Genomic DNA, 21,939 nt, shown 5'->3' with positions numbered 1-21,939 from the left:
CAGTTTTCCTTTTTTGCTCTCCTTTCATTGCCCTCTGCTTTCTACAGACCTTCTGTAAGACATGTCAGTGTTCTTCTCACATCACGGAGCATAACAGTTATAAGGCCACCGTACTTCACCACAACAGTTTTCTGCCTTTTGACTTCTTGTTGTGATGTAACAGTGACATATCCAGATTAGGGGTGTGTATTGGCAAGAATCTGGCAATATGATACAAATCACAATACTAGGATCCTGATACAATATATCACAATATATCATGATACTGTTAAAAAAGCAATTTTTTGTTTGTTTCTTTTTTTTAAATGACTATTTCCTTGAAGAATTTAATTACACCACAAATATGCACAAATACTAAACACATTTTTATTTGATCACAACAGGATCTGATGCTATGTCACAAAATGTTCCTGTGTTAAAACTTAAATTATGTTTTATAGACATTACAGTTTAGGATCCTGTTCAAATGTTCATATATTCTATTCGTTAATATCTAACATTATAACATTATTTTTGTGCTGCAATCCCAACAAAGGAACTAACATTATTTAATAAAAGAGTGCTAAATAATACTAAATAAAATATAAACAAAAAAGAAAAACAAAAATGAACCTCCACAATATCTGCACTTGAATAAATACCTAAAAATATCGATACAGTACTTTTTAATATCGATACAGTATCATGAAATTAAATATCACGATATATTGCAGAACCGATATTGTCTTGCATCCCTAATCCAAAACTGAACAAAAACAACCTAGATGCCAAGATAGTGTATATTTGTGTTATGTTTATCTGAACCTTACCCACTGATGATTAAATCTTCCGTAAAACAAAAGCCACCAACTTGTCACTTTCCTCCATCTCTGTCTTCTCAATCAATAAAAAGTATGTACTAATAAAAAGATCTTATTTTGATCCAAGCCTGAGAAACAAATACATCTGTTTTAGAAGGTCTCTACAGCTGTGTATCACTCCATAACCATGTCTTTTCAACCACATGAGTTATCCATTTCATAATTCCAGCAGCTCTTGAACAACTCTCCATGTACTTGGCCAAAAACAAGAGAGCAGTCTGAGAACATAACTGAGTGTTTTCCCAACCATCATTCCCGCTCCTTGAGAATTCCTTCTAGCAGATTCCGGTATTCTCCAGGGACAGCTCTGATGAATCAGAGGCTGGACGCAGCATTTCCAGCCCAAAAGTCTGGCAGTATTCACTTGCAGCCACACATGCAGTCAGAGCTGAGGAAATGCAGGCTGGTTTCGCTGAACCTAACTGAACTGATTAGGGGGGGGGGCTGTGTTTGTTTTTTTACAATATTTTGTCTCGACATAATGTGTTTATTCATTTATTTTTGTATATTTTGGGCTATTTTTATTCTGACATCGACAACGGATGGAGTAAACTAACACTTTAAGTAGTAGTTGCACTTCTCCCACCCCTTTTCAGACATAAAAATGAAACTATTGTGCTGTTTTTCTTTCTAATTTTGTCTTGATTGTTGATTTTTGTATTATTATTTCTGTTTTACTTGTTCGCATATATGTTAAATCTCATTGCAAGTTCAGAATAAATCACTGAATCTTAATTTACTTTTTTGCAAGGACTTGAACTTGGGACATTGAGATTCATGGTCACCATTTTAACACAGGTGGTTTGCTCTTTATCCAAATTAAAATTCCAGATTTTTTCAAAACTGCTATTTTTTCCCCCCAAGACTTTATGTACTTTTATGCTTGCGTGCCCACTTTTTTGGTTGAGATTGTACCTGTTATGTATAGTAGAGAAGTTCCTTTTAATAAATGTATGAATGAATGAATGAATGAATGAATGAAGGCATTGTTTGCAGTAAATTATGTTTTTTGACAAACATTTTCAAAACCTATGAAAATCACAAAAATGCATGGACAGCACAAAGTTTTACTAGAATCATTCCAGTCCCAACAGGTTAGTGAAATCATATCCAGTTTTTTAATGCTTTCCTCATGTATTTCTTATCTAACAAGATTATGTGCCTTTGATCATACTCTAAAATTCTACTATGAGAGAAACATTTTTCCATACTTTATTAAGACTTTCACACAAAATTCCAGACTTGGCTCCAATATGCAACAGCGTATTAAATTTCCATGCTTTTTTAAGACTTTCAAGACCTGCGTAAGCACCCTGTAACACCATAAACCAGAGGTCACAATGTGATGTACTTATTTATTGTATGATAGTTGGTGCCAAGTTGCATGTGTTTGTCTCTTAGGTCTCGTCTTTCTGATACAATATGATACATCCTTCACAATACTGAAGGACAAAATCAAATCTACTGTGTTCCAATTGTATTCATTACCAAAGTTATTCGTTAAACAATGATGAAAGACAGAATCTACTCATACTGTAATTCACTGATTCCCAACCAGGACGTATCTGTAGAGGTTTTTTGAGAAACATGAAATATAAATCCACTTGCACTCATTAAGAATGTATTACAGACCAATTCCATTCTCATGTTTCATAGATGTACGATAACTACTACACAGACTGACGGCATGAGTTGTTTAAAACCATTTAAGTTCCAGATGTTGCTGATCAGAGTACATTAAAGTCAGGTAGCTAAGAAGCAGAACATTTGAAATAGGTAATTAAATAAAGAGATCAGATTGGCTGATTAAGTAGGCCCAACAAGTTGACCCTGATAATGAACATGGAAAACACTGGAAAACACCGACTCTGGTTGAAAATAATACCTCACCTCCAACTTGGCTGTTATGGTTAGACTGATGTTCAGTTTGTCTAATTTATTGATCAATCATCTTGAGTTTGGTGTTCAATGATTCCGATTCATTTATGTGGGTATTACTTCAATTTGATTAATCTACAGTCGCAGAAAAAATTATTAGAGCACCCCTTGTTTTCTTCAATTTCTTGTTCATTTTAATGCCTGGTACAACTAAAGGTACATTTGTTTAGACAAATATAATGATAACAACAAAAATAGCTCATAAGAATTTAATTTCAGAGCTGATATCTATCCATTTTTCATGTTTTCTTGATAATAACCAAAGTCACTTCAGTTCTAACATCAACAGCTTTGGCAGTGTACTGACAACAACAGCGCTTTTAGGCATTCCTTGTTTTCTTTTCTGTCCGTTTTAGTCACATGATACACACAGGAGTTAGTACTTGATTGCATAACCATTGTTTTTGAGGAGTTTTGATTGTCTAATAATTTTTTCCGCGACTGTAGATTCTAATGAAGTAAATGACGTAGGGGTGGTAAAGATGTCGGCCAATCAAAGAACTACTAGCTTTTCCATGCTCCAAACTACTCTTCTTATAATAGCCTCTAAAAATCCACTATCAGTCAACTTCTAGAACAAATGAGAGGTTGGCTGATAAAAACTGAAATGACTGACGTTTTTTAAAAAATGTCTAAATGTACGCAATGAAGCATTTAGCATTACATAGGTAACTGTCAGTGTCTCATGATACACAGTAGATATTACAGTTATTTGTCTGGAGTCCTGAGCAGCTGAAAGTACTAGTGACAGAGTTAAATTATTAGGCTAATACAAAGTTAAGTTGAGGTGTGTGCATGTGTGTATTCATGGGTGCCTGTGCAATGAGAAGCACATTCGGGGTAATAATCCTTGGTCTGTTTGCTTCCCCTGGCTCTTGAAGCAGGAAGCAGAAACACCTGCAAGAGTGTGTGTGTTAGTAAATCTGTGTGTCTACCAGAGAGAGAGAGAGAGAGAGAGAGAGTGCGAGTGCATGTTTGGGGAACACTGAGGTGGCTGTTGTTTTCATGCCAGCCATCCGGATGCTCTCTCTGCCCACTGCTCTTTTTCATTCGCCTCCACTGTGCATGTGTTTGCAAGTCTCTGTATATGTGTGTGTAATACTACGCTCCAGGTGCCAGCTGCCTCATCATCACTAGTGACAGGGTGCACTAGTACACAGTCTACAAACACACTCTCTCTCTGAAGGAACAGGACTCTGTTAGTGCCTATGCAGTTTTGACAGCCAGACTCAATCATAAAGACAAACAAACATTACGCTACCAACTAACAAACATTTCATTAACAGTCTCAGTGTAGGAGTGCTGATCGTAACTATGAAATGCTGCTCAGAAGTGCAGAAGGTGTAGGTGTTGTGATGAAGGTGTGGAGGTTTGGTAGACCTACTTGGTGCAGTCATTGAAGAGCTCCTTACAAGGACTCTGCTCCAACCTCTCCCAGCACCCAGCGACCACATCCTGCGGTATGTCAGGCAAATGGGCTGCCGACTTGAGGGTTAGAGTGAAATATACAGACAAGCAGAGGGACACAGAAATAGTGGCATGTTAGTCTAATGCAGACAGTGTTACAGAGGTGAGACAACAGATCAAACTAGACCGTTTACTCCAGTGGTTCCCAACCTGTTTTGGCTCGTGACCCCATTTTAATATCACAAATTTCTAGCAATCCAAGACATTCAAAACAGAATTTTTTTTTTTTTTTTTTTTTTTTGCTAAAATTCATTTGTTTTTGATCGTGTAATAGTTTGCTATACTATGTTGCAAATAAATGTTAATTTTAGGTTACATTTAGGCTATATAATGTATATTATTATGGACGGAGGCAGAAAAGCCAGGTGTAGATTACTGCACAAAGTGAGGATTTTATTTTCCTTGGTCAGGATATGTACAGTCAGTCCAGTTTATATTCACAAGGCTGACAATTAATACTGAACAAACAATAACTCAAACTATGAATTATGAAAGAGCTGCAGCATCTGAAACCGACCACAATGAACATTTGACAGATAAACAGTATCACAGTGTTTCAGTTTCAGCTTCAGAGTTTATCATGTCTTTTATGTATTGTAATTGTCTCTCTCAACTCACCATATATGTTTTATTAGGAAGTTTTTTTTAATTTATTTTTATCAATTACTAGAAATTTCAGGTGACCCCATTTGAATTCCAGGAGACCCCACGTGGGGTCCTGACCCCAAGGTTGAAAAACACTGGTTTACTCTGTTTCTGTTGTGATAGGATAGGGCATGATGTGAAAGTTGGGGTCACGCCTAGAAAGACCAATTTGCTACAGCTGAAATAAACTCTTGCACATTAAGGCTGGCAGGAACGCTGAAAACTTGATATGGTTTTATTAAGAACACTGCTTAGGGAAAACATCCTGTGAGTTTGATATTGAACACAACTGCCTACTTCCTTCACTGTGACGACAATAACACCTATCAAAAAACACGAAAACAAAAATAGAGGTTAGGGCTGCACGATTTTGGCAAAAAAAAAAAATCCCGATTTTTTCCTCTAAAAACTCGATTTTCGATTTCGATTTTTGGGTAAAACTACAAAAGACAACAGAAGTCAGCATGTCATTTTCGTGAGCAGCCCACTATGCAAGGCACTGCTCCCTACCTCAAATCTGTGATGGTATCATGTGATGAACCCACAGTTTTTTTTGTTTTGTTTTTTTCTCTTCATTAAATCTTTAAAATGAAGTAGAGTGTACAAATAATGTATACAACAAGAAAACAACATAAGTTTGTCAGGGGGAATACACTACAATAAAATGTCCAAATCAGAGCAAATACTTATGTTTTTACAGCCTTTTTGTTTCCAGATTTATCTAACAGCTTTAAATAAAGTTCAACATCTTACAAAAAATAAATACTATTTGGTTTTGTGTTACAGAACTTACATTTGTGAATGAAAAATTTAGCAAGTAAGAGGACTAAATTATTTATTTAAAAAAAAAAAAAAAAAAGGTTTTTTTTCCCCCTTTTTGGGGTATCTGGGCCCACAGAAGTGATACCAATGCAAGTCAGTGACAGGCATCAGTCGTGCGTGCGTGGACCACACAATATGAGTGATCCACATGCGGTTCTATTTAAACTGGGGGATCCGTGCATGGAACAGACCGACCCAGGACACACTGGAGGGATTCTATGTGTGGAGCTGGTGGATGTGTGTGGGCACAGGGCTGTCTGAGCTCCACTTCTGAGGCTGATGACCAGAGACCCGGACCCGGTTCGGAAGAAGACAGTACGGTACGGATCCGGGACAACGTAAGATGAGTGATCCGCATGCAGTTCTATTTCAGTTGCGGGATCCGTACGTGAAGCCACGGCTTACAGTGCTATAAGTACTGTGGGCTCATGAACACATTTAAAGTCCGGTCATTACACAGACTTCTGTGACAGACCGCTGTCACTGATAGGAGGAGGAGCCTACGGTAGCCTGCGGGTGCGCGGAGGCGCGCGGCCCGGAGGCACGAGACAGATGAAATCGATTTTACGATTTCCCTTTTTTAAAAATCGTCCTAATTAAAAAATCCGATTTCGATTTAAAATCGATTAATCGTGCAGCCCTAATAGAGGTGTGAACACATTATGTGCTGCGCACACTGCTGTTTCTATCATCTTTTGGCTCTATAATGTAAATACTGTCAAATGAGTTCATTTTAATTTGGTATAGGCCTATTTGTTCATTGTTCTGGCTTGAAGTCAAAGGACAGGAGTGAGTATTTAAAACATTATCATGTTAAGTTATTTGATGATGAGAATGGGGGTGGGATTAGATAAGTTTTTCTTCTTCCCACTCCTTGAGTGTAGATGAATGATTTTGGAATTCTGAATTTGAATGTATTCTGTAAATGCTCGAAATAAACAAACGAATGAATATAAGTCACCAGATGTGTGAGAATCACATATGATGTGGAACAAGATAATATGTATTTATTAATCCATTAATAACTGCTGGGCTACTGAATATCTAATATAAAGCAAGAGCTAAACAAATTCCCAACAGAAACAATGTTTGAAACAATGTTTCAACAATAAAAATGTTGCTCATCAGAGACAATATTAATTGCCTCCTGTCCTCCACAAATTCTAGCTCATCATTAAATCCATCAGGCCCAGGAATCACAGACTGTTGATCCATTTGACTCTATGGATAACTTTATATTTAATTCTGACAGGTCCTTGTCCAAACCCTGTACTTGTCTCTTAGACCCAGTTCCAACAAAGCTGATTAAAGATGCTTTACCTTTACTTAGCAGCCACCTCACTGACATGATCAACCTTTCATTATCAACAGGGTATGTACCACTGTCCTTTAAAGTAGCTGTAATCAAACCTTTTCTTAAAAAGCCATGTCTTGACCCTGGTGTTTTAGCGAACTATAGACCCATATCAAACCTTCCATTCATATCGTCGTTCTCCATGAGAAAACAGTTGCCAAACAGTTATATGACTTCCTTCAGGACAATATTTTGAGAATTTCCAGTCAGGTTTTAGGGAACATCACTGTTACACATGTACTTGAAAGAAATGTCTGGTTTCCTGTCAAGTATCCTTTCTTATGGATTATTAATTAAATCACACACAGAGCGATCCTTTTTCTGTTATTGTTCCATCCATTTATCTTGAAATTCTCTTGACATTGGAAGATGCACATGGAAAAGTATGCATTCAAATATAATTGGAGATCCTTTGCGAAATATATACAGAGTGGAAAGCACACATACTTGAGTTAAAATGTATGGCAATAAAAGAAAAAAGGAAAGCAAATTATTTGTACTTGAAAGAAATGGCTAGCTTCCAGTCAAGAATCCTGTCTTATGGGTTATTAATTATACTGGTTATATAAGGCCTGACTCGGTCATACTTTGTGTGGATCTTACCCCATTATTAAAGTATGTGTCTAAAACATTCAGTCCACAGTCCCTCCTCTTCTCATCAGGAGCTAGCTGGTACATGGCCTGTCAGAAGAAAACAGCATGTGAGCAATGTGAGCAACCACACAAATACAGGAAGCCATCTTTAATATCGCTCCAAATAAGGCCAAAGTGCAGGGCACCAGAGGAGGAAGGTTAAGTTAGGGATGGGAAGCGAGATGGAAGGGAGATAGAGGGGAGGTGGGTGCAAAGAATATTTTAAAGAGTATTTTTAAACTGAAATGATTATGGGGGAAAAAAAACTGTGACAAATAGCATTCATAGTCAAGAAAGCTGAATATCAGTGGTGTCGGTCTTCACACCCCATCTGTTATGTCATCTACCAACATGAATCCTCACTTTTCACGCAATCACAATTTCACAGATTGGTTTTTAAGTCAAATATGGCTGTGGGCAGGAGATTGTCAATGGTTTGGCTTTGAGACATGTGTTTTGTGTGAAAACAAGTCCAGCAGTGAGGAATGAAACCAAGCCCCACAAAGCCCATCTTAAGCACTAAAAGTTGCTTGTCAGTCAGTCTGAGTGGGTGTCTCCCTTCTACCTACGCCTGGCTTGTATGCTTACCTCCAGAAAAGACTAATGTACGGTCTCATTAAATAAGCATGATCCCCCTTACCCCCCCATTTTCCTTTCTCGCATACCTCCTGGGGCCTAGACACAAGCTCGGGCCTGTGTTTGCCTGCTGACCCAGGGGACCTACCTCTGACGTGGGCTTGAGCTCATGGAGAAATGCATGGAAGGAGGAGAGGGGTCGAACTCTGACAGCCTGTCTACGTTGCTAATCACCCCCTACATTCAACCCCACCCACCACCCTGCACTGTTGCCAAGACCAGACATAGGACCAAGCCCTGAATTTCCACTCCTGTTCCTCACTCTGCTTGGACCAGATTCTGGCCAGTCCAATAAGAAACAGAAAGATGAAAGCAAAATAAAGGCACAGGCAAATACCAGAAAACATATGACAGGCAGAAAGATGTGAGATGATGCTCTTAGAATAGGCAGAGTAATACTTCACATTCTTACCACAGCATCCATAAACTCGATACAGCGTTTCAGCTCTGGCCTGGTGTCACAGTACTGACGGAATAACAGCCGACCGATGGGCTGCTTCTCACATAGACTGGTGTAGTCCCTCTCTGAGAGCAAAACAACAAAGGGAACAAAACACAAGGGAGATGAAGAAATGTTACAGAACATTTGATATTACAATACCCTAGTGGTTTCCATCCAAGAGATCAGCACTTCACAAGGGGTTGGTAATACTATCTAGAGTTAATAATATTATCCAGAGATAATGATAATAATAATAACAAGGAACAATAAGAACTGTAAGGTCAATCTGATGTGTCCTCTACTGTTAGCCTAAAATGTGTTTTGTGAAGTCACATCAACGTTGACCTTTAGCCGGTGTAATGAGCTAATCCTCCAAAGGGCCAAGTGACAAATTTGTGACAAACTTGAGAGAGATTCCCCACTGGTGTTCCTAATATATCACATTCAGTGTTTTAAACAAACATTTAACTCTTTCAGTGCCATGGGCCGATTAAATCGGCTTTACGAATACAACCTTTAAAGTGCCACGGGCCGATCAGATCGGCTTTGGAGAACACGCCATATTTGTGTACAAACAAACCATCCACCCCCATTTCTTTCTCACATTTCGATGACGTTCTTTCTGTGTCCCCCTTTTGAGACCAATCAGACGGGAATTTGAGGTCACGCGACCGAATAATATTTTTATATCTTTTTAATGTTTCTTATTCTCTGGTGTTTCATCAGAGGGAGCCCTCCATGCCGGGGGGCGGCTGTGGACTCCGGGGGCTGTGGCGCCTTCTCTCACTGGGGTCCGCTCCTTTCTGGTGGGTGGGGGTCCCAGTTGGCCCTCTCCCACTAGTTGGGATGCGGGGCTGTGTTGCTGGTGCCTGGTCGCCGGGGTCGGCGGCTGCCTCCTGGTGCGGATGGCTCCCTGAGACAGCGCCTCCTAAATTGATGTTTTACTTTTACTTGTACATTTTTGTTCTGGTCTACCTGTGCTCAGTCAGTCTTCTTAAGTATGTGTGAGCTTGTGGGTTTGCATGTATGTGTGTGTGTGTGTGTGTGTGTGTGTGTGCGGGTGAGTGGGTGGGTGTGGGTGGGGGGCGGTACTGATTTTTAAACTGATATGTAAAGCACTTTGTGCTACAGTTTTTAATGTATGAAAAGTGCTATATAAATAAAGATTATTATTATTATTATTATTATTATAAATTATGCAAATTACGATCAATAATGAATCGGCTGCGTCCGGTGCGTTTTGAATCTAATCAGCAATCGGTCGGATGTTACCGAGCGGTTTCCTGCAGGGTTCTTCAAATATTATAAAAACAACTCGAAATACTGAAAAACGGCCAAATTCTGTGGCACTTTTAAGGCTTATTAGCCCCTTAACTGTCTGGCACCGAAAGAGTTAAAAACATGTCAATCCATAAAATTGCTATTTTTTGGAAAATGTTTACTTCACTTTTAAGGTGATATTAACTCTGGCTCTCACTCATATATAGTAAAGCACCTTATTCCACCTGCTATAAAACAGTGAGGAAGCAGCAGAAGACGACATCTGTTCTGAGCCACTGTAGAAACATGACAGACTCTGAAAGGTGACCAGCTCTCTCAGTAGATATAAACATCTAATTGTAAAGTAACACAATGCGTTTTGTTTGATTACACACTAATGATAATATTATGAATATCGAATTCAATTTCTGCGATTAGATCCTTCAAAATCCCACAAAAATGTTACACTGGACATTTAAAGGTCTGATTTCTGCTCGTTAAAAAGCCTGAACATCATACCATCTTCTTCTATTCTTATACATTTACCAACATCGGTCCAGATACCTGTACAGATATTTCTAAAACTGAAGATCTTTGTCCTTCTATGTTGACATGCATGATGTGTGCATGAGATAATGTAGCCCTCAAGTGGGGAAAAAAATCTGCCAAAATATCAAGCTATCCAGTGAAACCAGTAGTACATTTGCTTATGCAAAAGACAAAGTGCACTGTATGTCTGTGTTTTCTGTCCGTGTGTTTGTGGTTTTTATGTATGTTTGTCTGCTGTGCAGCTGGCCCCAGTCTATTAGGACTAATGGTGTCCATTTGAGTCATATTTCCTCTGGTACCAAATGAGGAAGAAGGCCCAGGACGTTTTCCATCACTGGTTGACAGTAAGTACAAGCACACACACACACAAGATAAACATACAAACAAAAATAGGCCACACACATTCACTTGTGCATGGAGGAAAGGGGAGGAGGAGGCAGCGGCAGAAGAGGGATGCATGGGATGAAAATTTCTGAGTGGTGACAGCTACAGGACAGCCTCCAACAGTAAATCAAATCTTCACAACAGCCCTCCCAGCTGCACTGTTTATTACACAGCATTCCCCCTGCTCCATAGCTCACAGCTTCCCATTCAGACTCACCACTTATACAACCACCAAACCTAAGTTATCGCTTTGGTGAGCAAACAGCAGCGTGCAGAGATATGATATTTTTATTGCTTCCCTTTCTACTGTGTGACCACTGTGTTTCAAACCTGAAGAACAAAAGCTCTTTCAGGAAATCTCACTGAAAATGTTTCAATATATTACTTGCCTCAATACTTTGCTTTTCTGCTCTGATTTTGTTTTTCCCTTGGGAAATATTTTTTTTAGGTTTGCTTTGACCTGGAACAGGGAAAACCCCTCACTTTCACTCACACATACACACCAGATAAAAGTAATTTTAGGGTGTCTCCACATTAAACCAGTGTATTTCAAATAGGTTACCAACACTCCATTCAATAATAGAAGTCATTGGAGAGTACATGCGACCAAGGTTTACGAGCTGGTTTCTTAAGTTATAAGCGATGTGAACCCAAACAAAAAATTATGGGGCAAAATGGAAAGAACTTCAGGTCTGTCATTTTGAAATGGTCTACAAAAGGCTTGAGACTACAAACAAATACTCTGACATCTGGTTCATCCTCTAAATTTATGATGAGTCTTTGAATAAGGCCTCATTGTTCTGCTCAAGAACAGGTTTTGCTGCAGGAGCTAAGAACTAAATTATTGTTTACAGTCTTGCACTCAGTGAATTTCTAGCATTTTAAATGCAGTTGCAGGATCAGACTGATGTGGTCCTATATATATATATATATATATATATATATATATATATATATATATATATATATATATATATATATATATTTGTTTTTGTTTTTTTTAATCTATTTGAAATATTACACTATTGGTGTAGAGGAGAACCTCGTAAGCTTTCTTGTAAAGCACCAAAGGGTTCCATTGATCCTTTCAACAAGACATTGCCATCTGTCTAAACTGTAGGTGTGAAGACAGCAACATAACCAGTAAATCTGATTTCACGCACTTGACGAAGAGTAAAACTGGTCACAAAACTCTTTTAACAGGATAAGTATCATTTCTTCAATCACAGAATTATTGGAACGGTTAAAATGTGTTGCTTGTAAAAATCTTGAACCACTTAAAAGCGTGGTTCAGATGTTCATGATGGCACCACCTCCGCTTCATTCTGAGCCAGAAAAAAACCTTGCTCAGGATAAATTTGATCTAATTATAAGTGCTCTCACACAGGTACTTATGAAATGTTTTTCAAAACATGATATGCTGAGCAACAAATGCATTAAATAGCACAGAGACACTGCAATGATCATGATGTGTTCAAAGCAAGATAAATCCCCTCAAAAATCATGAAAATTATTTTATTTATGCAGTCTTTCTTTTCTCCATCTGTGTCCATAGGTTATTGACTTAAAATACCTGATAAGTGTATTCCAGGGATGTCATGGATGTCAGGGATTTCAAGCTTCACTTGGGAACATAAATATTCTATGTCAAGGACTTTTTGCAGAATTTTGGAAGATAATCTCCTGTATGTAGGGAATAAGTTTTTTTTAGTTTGACTGCTCCAAAAACCCAGCTTCAGGTTGAGCACTTCGACTAAATTTCTTAATCGGTCTAAAGATTAAAAAATAAGTTTTATTTTTTAGTTAAATAAGCAAAATAAAGTTATGTGAGAGACAGAGCTGGTGGTTCATGCACATTCACTCACCATTTAAAGTAGGAGGGAGTAGCCTCAGCAGGTATACTGGGATTTAATTTGTTTACTTTTTAATGGTACACAGAGAGCTGGGAGTTGGCAACAATCTATACCCAGGGACACATGACTGATTTTAGGAGGTATATTTTCATAGCTTGGTTAAACAGAGCAATCTTCTAAAATGCATGTTCCTGTAAGAGCAACACCTACTAAGCAACACCAAACAAAACGCCTATGCACTTATTGAAAAAACACTGAGTGAAGTGATGGGGAATGTACACATTTTAAAAATAAAATGAATCCTGTGACACCGAGTATAGTAAAAACTGTTGATTCAACATAAAACATAAAGCTAAATCACATGCACTGAACACCTTTGGATATCCTTCTCCAATCTGCCCTTTAATTTGGATGCAGTTACCACATTAGTCTTATCACTTTATTTATCTTTAGATTTTAAATCCTACATTTTACAAAACACGTTCAAGCTAGTTGCCGTCTAATTCACTTACATTCGAAAATGCAGCCTAGCATAATATTGATGAAATTATCCTTTCTGTTAGCACAATTTTCTTCCCAATTATGAAAAAATGTTGAATAAATATATATGCTAGAGGACAACAAAAGGAAACATGTGAGATAAAATACAAAATTACAAGGAATATCGAGGAGGAATTATGCCAGGGTCTGTTTTGTGCTGTTTTGTCCCTCCATTTCTAAACTTACACTATGTAAGCCTTATGGTTGACATTTTAGTGAGAAGTTGCTGTTCTCAAGTTCTAAGCACAAATAGACACCAAAACAAAACTGAGCACACGAGTAGGCTACATAAAAATGTCACATAGAGAATGTTTACTTTAAAAGTTGAAGAAGAAGAAAATGTAACATGTTAGTCTAGTAATTTTTACATGAACATCTGTGTGTGTGTGTGTGTGTGTGAGAACAATGCATTTGTCAGTTTCTAAATAAAAACATACAACAAATTGTAATCACATTTTCAATAAGTGTATTCCATACTATTCCAGATTCAAAGCATTTAATGTTATATGCAAAATAAGGAACATCTCAGCGATTGACTCGATACAAGAAAAGTCTTACCAAAAATGTCTGGTACCTAGCCCTATTAGTGATTATTCACCACTAAAACTGCCTCCAAGTTCAGGAGAACATGGGATAAGCAGTGTTTAACCTGTAAAGTAAAAGGTGCCCATACATGTTTACTAGATGAGAGAAAAAGGCTAGGGGTAATAGATGGAAAGGAAAAGAGAGAACAAGGTCTAAGGCAGGCAGACAAATTGGCTGCAGCCCACATAATGTAATCTGGGATTCTTAGAAGTACTGCACACTTGTCAAGACTAAGGTCAAATGCCTGACATTATCAAGACACAACAAAGACACGGCTATCAGTCACTTTACTGTATCTTTCTTTTCTGTGTCCCTACACTATGTTCAGGGCATGAGTGTGCGCCTCTGCCTGTGAGTGCATGTGTGTATACATGCACATGCCAACACGTCTGTGTGTTGAAGTATGCAAAGGGGATTATTTTGATCCAGCGCTCAGTGTGATAGGGAAATTACACAATAGTGTCTATGTAATGGTGACGTATGCAACCCTCAACAGCTGCTATGTGCCCTCAGACAAACTCATACTACACATGTGTGCACATATAGCACTATTTTAAGACCTTATGCAAAGCTAAGTCCATAAATATGTGAGATATGACAAGTATGATGCTTCTTCACCCTCATGCTGACATTAATGTGCTGCTTCTGACCAGGTAATCCATCTCTGCTGATGACAGGTACATTGCCGTTTATGATAATTCCTGTAGATAAGTGATCATTTGGGATATAAGGAGAAGGCTAGACAAGAAAAACAAACAATAAGAGGTACATGCACATGCGCTTCTACTCCTGTCATCTCTCTCACTCTCTCTCTTGTCCTTAAGAGTTCTTTCCTCCTGCTGTAAAAAGCCTCTGTGTTTGGTTTTCACTCATTCTCTCCATAACTCTCCTATTCTGCCACTCTTATGTTCCTCTGAAGTGGTGGAAAGAGGGAGGGAGAGAGAGATAGTGAAAGGGGGAGGCCTGGAGATAGAAAAGAGGGAGGTAGTGTACTGTATGTGGGGGAGGGTAGCACTGCAATCTCTGGCAAAGATAGCTGTGACGCACTGTTACACACACACACACACACCTATACACACACACACACACTCAGTGCTGTGGCATTCAGAGAGCCACGACTGGTGCTGTTGGTGCTGGGGACTTTGATGTATCCTGTCACTGCTCCCAAGTCTAACCTGGATGTAGACAATGGGAAGGAAGCAAGGGTGACAATGTTTGGAGTCAGCATCTGACCAAACAATCTGTCAGTCAGTCAGTCAGATGTACACACAATGTTAGGAGACACTAAGATTGAGAAACGGCTGCTGCAAACGGATTCCCTGAGTCAGTTATACACACGCAGTTGTACACACACACTGTTTCCTGTCCCTTGCCTGTAACTGCGGGTGGAGACGGGTAGAACAGGAAGGAAGTCAATCTGAACTTCCTCCTGCAGTCGGACCCACCCCAACAACGGCATGGCACGTTATCTTTGTGCCTCACACCCACCCACATGCGCACACAAACACAGCGCATCGCTCGTTTCTTACCGATATTGCGGCGGAGCTCCTCACACTGGCTGATGTGGGGGAGTTTGAGCATCTCCTTCCATTTCTTACTGCGGCCATTCCTCTTCCCTCCTCCACCTGAAAGACACACAGAGATTTCACTTAAGCCTGCATGATATGATGATACAACTTGCAGTAAATAAGCAGTTATTGAAGTGTGTGTATTAGCTACACACCCTGCAATGATTATTATTTAAATGATTAGTTGTCACCTATTATCGGCAGTTGCTGAGAGAAACCAATTATCTAGTTTTAGACATTTTTAAAATAAATAAATAAATAAATAAATAAAGGGACATTTTCTGATTCTACCTTCTCAGACTTCATATTTCCTGTTTTTTTCACTCCTCTATGATAATAATCTGAGTGCTTCTGAGACTGTAGGTTGGGCTTTGCAAAACACTGAGCCAGTTTACATGACCATAAAAGTAAGATATCTGGGAGTAATCGGATAAGTGTAATCATCAGATCGCATTTACATGCACTTAAGAAATGCGATAATCGAAAATCCCTGGTTTAAAAGCTCCAGTCCATTATCGGATTTCTTTTTGAGTTCATATGTATGTCCTGACTATGTAAGTTCAATTCTCTACGATTTTAACTGTGTTTACACATGCGCAGACATAAAAAAACGATAAGTCAAATTAACCTGTATACATCCAGGAAGACGCCAGAGTACTGGGGAGAAATCCCGGTGTGTTAATACAATTTCTCATAATCAGATTACTGCCGTCATCTGATAAAGCATATCAGATTATCCTGTTTACATGGTCACTTGAATAATCTTACCACTCCAGCAATCGGATAATGATTGGAGCATTGGTGTGCATGTAAACACGCTGACGTTTTGCACCATTTCATCGGCCAAATCCCTAATCGCTGCAGCCCTAACAGGTACACTGCTAACATATCCCCCAAACAGCCCATTCCTAACAGATCAAGACATAAATGTTGAATCAGCATACTTTGATTGAACTAATGATATAATAGCTGACCAGTTGAAAAGAAGGTAAGACATAAGGATATACTGTAAATTCAAGTTTAATTTCCTCTGAACCATCTGAACAATATTTTCTTTTAAACGCTACAGAACTATATTGGTAAAAGAAATTCATCAAGGTCCTTGACACTATCTAACAAAGTACAGAGATTTATAATATATATATATATATAAATATATATATATATATTTTTGTTCTTGCTTCTCTGGCAATCTTTTGAAATGTGTTTATCGTGCATCTTCATATCTCAATAGCAACGAAAACACAACCTGTCGGCGCCAATTTCAATCAGGATATCAATCATGCCAGAGCCTTTATATTACATTTGGAGTCTTTCATCGAGATGGGATTTTCAACACAAGAACAAGAGGACATCCAGCCAAGTTTATGAGTGTGTGTTGACCTTGCTGTGGCCAGCGGCAGGGGCAGCTGGTTCATCTCACCAGTCGCCTCCATGCATTATGACAGAGCATGTGATGAAGAATGTTGACAGCTTCAAAGATCACAGTGCACACACAAACACACACACACAAACACAAAGTGGTGAATGCTCTCTTAAGTTTGGTCAAACATTAGCCAAACATGACTCTAACATAATGTTCATGGGTTATCTCAGTGAAAACACACACAGAGACAGAGTGGGTAAGGGGAGGTCTTCCGCGGCCTTAATGTGGGGGGTGAAAAACTTGTGGGCACAGCAGCTCCCCTTTAGATGAGTGGGGTCAGAACATGTATTACACTGACACTCACATACCAAGGCCAGCAGGAGGACATGTGTAGGAAGATACGGTGTCAGGCAGTGTGTCAGGGGTGAGCTGAGGTATTTGGTCCTTGAGGCAAAAAGCACTTAAGTTGAGTATGTTGATTATACGCAGCTTTCATTGAGAAAGAAGACGACTTGAACAAACAGCACAGTCTTTGCATGAGTGTAAATCTGTTGAGATCTTATGACTTTTGATCACAGAAAATATGCAATGATACATTGTGTCCAATCAATACACAAATATAAACTACATATAAACTTGAACAAGTTGGTTTCTGTCCACATGCCGTAGTGTCCATGGGTGAAATATTTAACCCCAAACGGTGTCCAAAGAGTGCGAAACTGATAGATGAACACTTGTCTGTGAAAAAGTGAATGTCGCTCCTTCTAAAGTGCTATGAGCACAACCAACGTACGGTGGAGCCCTATATAAATGCAAGTCCATGTGCCATTTATGTGGAAAACATTCCTGAAGACCTTGCTAATAAAGGTAAAGAAATGTAATAACATTTTTTGTCCATATTGGTCACACTAATTGGTAGAGTAACCTGGTAATGGCTGGGGGGGATTCATTGGCTGAATGCTATATCATAGAGTATACTGTACTCTATGATATAGTATAGTCTATACTCATCATCATCTCTGTAGTGGACCATGCATTTTACAAATAAAATAAAAAAAAATAGTGGAGGTTTAAGGTGTTACAAAGAAACACAGAATACATCCCACTCCTTGGTCAAACTCCAATACTGACAGCGGGCAGAGCAGAGGTAACACTGTAAATGAGGTCAGAATATCTATTGCATGTTGGCTAATATATTGATTGGATATTGGACTTTTTTTACTCCATAATACCCAAAACTGCCTTTCAGAAGTATTCCGTTAGCATGGTTATTATTGTTAATAAAAACTAACGAAATGACGAAAACTAGAATTGAAAAATCATTTTCATTAACTGAAATAAATAAAAACTATAATTAATAGAAAAAAAAACGATAACTGAAACTGTATTGTGTGCTTAAAAAACTAAAACATAGTAAAATTATGGATAATATTCCCTTTGTTTTTGTCAGTGTCGGTTTGATATGAAATCGATTTATTTCGCTCAAGCAATTTTAGCTGGCGGCACCATATGGCACTTCACGGTCCAACACTTCTCATCATTTGTTGTTAAGAGTCATCCTCTCGTCCCAACTCTAGCTGGCAGCATGGAAACTAAAGTTGGGAGAAAGGAGCTGAGTCCTGTACGGGATTTATGCGAATATGATGGTGAGAAAAATAAAAGACATGAAAAAACTAAAACTAAGCATTTAAAAAAACCAAAAAACTAATAAAAACTAGCAAACCTGCTCTAAAAACTAATTAAAACTAACTGCATTAGAGAAAAAAAAAGTCAAAACTAAATAAAACTAAATTATTATGAAAAATCCAAAACTATTATAACCTTGTCTGTTAGGCATAAAAAACAACTCCAGATGTCTGGACTCTAAACTGAATCAAACTGAATCTGTAGCAATGATCAGCCAAGAACTACCTCTGTTGCAGGTGATAAAAAGCTCCAAAAGCCAAAGGACAAAAGGTGTTAAAAATGAGTGAGTGAGTGAGTGAGTGAGTGAGTGAGTGAGTGAGTGAGTGATGTATGTGATGCAAGTTGAACAAATGCAGGATTCATCCAAGACTTTGAAGAAGCTTTAAGAAGAAAATTTTCAAAATGTTTAATGCAAATGTATTGACAGTTTGACACTCTGCGGACTAATTGCTCCTTTCTAAAAACAACCCAAACGGCAAATAATAAAACAGCAAAGCTTACACAACTGCAAAATACCAGTAACTTTCCTCGTGTAAAATCCCTGATGAGGATTTTCCTCCCAGGTGTTTGTTGGTGAAGGCGACAGAGCAGTGGACAGAATGCTCCTGCTCCAGACACACATCTGGTTTTACAGTTAGTCAGTGGATGTAAAGCCTTGATGATCTTCAGGCACACATTAGTGTTTTCAAATCACTTTAATTCCATGTTTTAAAACACCAAGTAAATAAAGTAGCTCAAGCTTGACTGAACAGTGTTGCCCGTTTCAGTTTGAGGATGACAGAGGGGAAATCCTCTGCCCTGAGGTTCATGGGACAGCAGCTGACCTGGCAGTGACATGTGACAGCTTCAACACAAACACTTACAGTGGGTCAGGCGTGGTTGGCCACCTGCAGAACAGCACCTTCACAGGAATGCTGTACATACAACATGCTTACTCTCAACAGCACAAAAACATCCCTATCCTGATGGACTCACATTTTTTCAAGGTCATTCACATTTATGACATAAAATCTTTGGAAAAGTAATCGCACGAGTTAAAAAACTGTAGCATGTCACACCTTTCACGTCTACACTGGAGCGTTAACAACTACTTGTTGACGTTTTGTTAACAAAGCTTTTAAGATCACACTAGTCTCCCACTGTACATGTCGACAGGAATGTTGACAGACCAGTTCACGGGCTGCAGGGCACACACTAACACAGAGCTGTGGCTGTAGATGTATATGCACGTACACAAAAATAAAGACAAAAAAAGAGGAGGAGCAAAGATGAATGCGGTCGTTATATACTACACACAGTTTGACGTTAGCCAGTTGCACCTGGCAAGTTATTTACCAGGAGAAATCCTTGAATGTATCTGAGCCAAAAACACTTAATGATTGATGAGTACAGTCAAACGAGCTCTGCAAAAAGACACAAATTGTCAGGACTCTACTTTGTCCCTGTCAGATGCTTATACTAAAAGAAGCAGATTTAAGTGTACAGCAGTATGGTGCCAGAAAAACATGAAAAGATAGTCACTCTAGTGCATATTAAGGATATGAGGAAGGGAAATGTCCCCAGAAGTTGAGGGCAGTAGGAAGAAGAAGTGAAGAAAATATGCAAAGATACTGACAAGAAATGAAAGACAGGGGTTTAATAGCAAGCTATGGAAGAGGCTGAGTGTGTATGTGCCTGTCAGAGCTGGCTGGGCCACCCCACCCTGTTTAATGTCACTCTGACGTCAAAGCCATGTGTGCAGGCCCTTAATGCAGACAGGATGGAGCAAGTATTTATTTAACTTTGGTTCTCCCCTCCGAGAGAACGGGGCCCTCCATAAACACCGACTTCAGAGCAGTTTCGCTCATTCATAGCAGAGATGAAGCCAGCGCTGAGATCATCGCGCAAGATCTCAGGACAGGTCAGCGCATGTGCAGCAGTGACGAGATTCATGAGTTGGAACACACCGATTAGGAGTCAAGACTCATCCTGACAAATCCGATTCATTTCCTTAGAAGATTTACAGTCAGCAAGATCCTTGAGGTCTGAGATGTGTAACGTGCTACCAGTGGTGTCTCTGGCCCCTTTCCACATTTCCTGTCACTCTCTGCTGTCAAATATCCAACAAAAGCAAAATGGACGCCCCAGTGTCACCGTCTACTAGTTTAAAACAAGTTCATGTAACCAAGTCCACTTTGCCTACAGCCTGCAGGGTTGCAGGAGTATATCGTTTCAAGGTGCACTGTCAAATAAGTACATTTTATTACCTACATAGGTTCTCTCTACTATAACACTTGATGCTAATTACGTAGTGAGTTCTCAGACGCATTTTGCAGTAGTTTATAATTACATAATCCCACATAAAAATCACATAAAGTGGCTTAATTCTGTCATTAATATGGCAGAAAAAAGTGAAGGACTTACCTCATCAGTAAGCATAATTACTTCATTTTTATTTCATTAATGTCTATTAACAACAGTGCATTTTTGTAGAAATATTGCAATGACAATAATCAAAATGAACAGTTTTTAGTCAAAGAGCGTTAAACCCATGACTTGAACAACAGTAACCTAATCTTCCAGAGGCCTCGGGAAAACACTACTTTGGAGAAAACAAACCCAAGTAGTAATAGTAGTAACGCACAGCGACTGGCACCTGTTGGTGCATTTATTCTCCCATTCATGTTTCTTTATAGGAACTACACTTTGAATTCAGGAGAGATTACTTTTTCTGCAGTCCAAATAGTGTTCTTACTAGGGATGGGTGATAAGATAATAACTATATATTTCACGAAACAACATTTCCTCGATAGAATAATGAGACATGCTCATACAATTTGGATAGAATTCATTCGTCCATGTTTTGATAGACATAAGAACAGCTAATCATAATTAAGTAGCGCCACACCGAACCAATCACGCTAGAGCTATGCAAGTTAGGTTGACACACACAGCACAGGCGTAAAAGCAGCCACAGCACACATACTAATGTTTGGGCTGCAGTGGGAGATAATGAGTGTTCACTTGGGAGAAAATTTGACCGAAAACTCGGGTAACCGGGATACTGAAAAGCAGGGTGCGGCATAGGAGCTGAGAGTTGGACATTCAAAACATGTTAAGTTTCACTTTGTCTACGGTAGTTACGGCAGTTAACGAACGCACCCCCACGTATATACCCCTGGCATTGTTTTGTGAAGATGGTCTGTTTTGTTTGTGTTCTCTTAAAACTTGAAAGCTTTTGCCTGCTGGTCAGACTTTTTAGTTTTAAATATATAGACCTATTTTATTTACCTGAAACAGTTGTATAATGTTCTTCAGCACATCTGTCATGTTCAACCTCTGACAGAAAATAAATCATATTTAAATCAAAAA

At 38.8% G+C, this 21,939-nt stretch overlaps 1 protein-coding gene across 2 annotated transcripts in view; it reads right to left on the bottom strand.

The window, feature by feature from the left end:
* Positions 1–21,939, bottom strand: part of grk4 (G protein-coupled receptor kinase 4) — a 57,913-nt gene that overhangs the window by 23,985 nt on the left and 11,989 nt on the right. For both annotated transcript variants that reach the window (XM_030141590.1, XM_030141583.1), the window contains exons 2-5: positions 15,498–15,593; positions 8,768–8,880; positions 7,690–7,767; positions 4,183–4,283 (exon numbers count right to left, since the gene is read on the bottom strand). In XM_030141590.1, coding sequence (XP_029997450.1) covers positions 4,183–4,283; positions 7,690–7,767; positions 8,768–8,880; positions 15,498–15,593 — 388 coding nt within the window. The remainder of the gene's footprint in view (positions 1–4,182; positions 4,284–7,689; positions 7,768–8,767; positions 8,881–15,497; positions 15,594–21,939) is intronic.

Source organism: Sphaeramia orbicularis, chromosome 1 (genome assembly GCF_902148855.1).
Source record: "Sphaeramia orbicularis chromosome 1, fSphaOr1.1, whole genome shotgun sequence".
Classification (NCBI taxonomy): domain Eukaryota; kingdom Metazoa; phylum Chordata; class Actinopteri; order Kurtiformes; family Apogonidae; genus Sphaeramia; species Sphaeramia orbicularis.
This window is presented reverse-complemented; position numbering and strand designations above follow the sequence as displayed.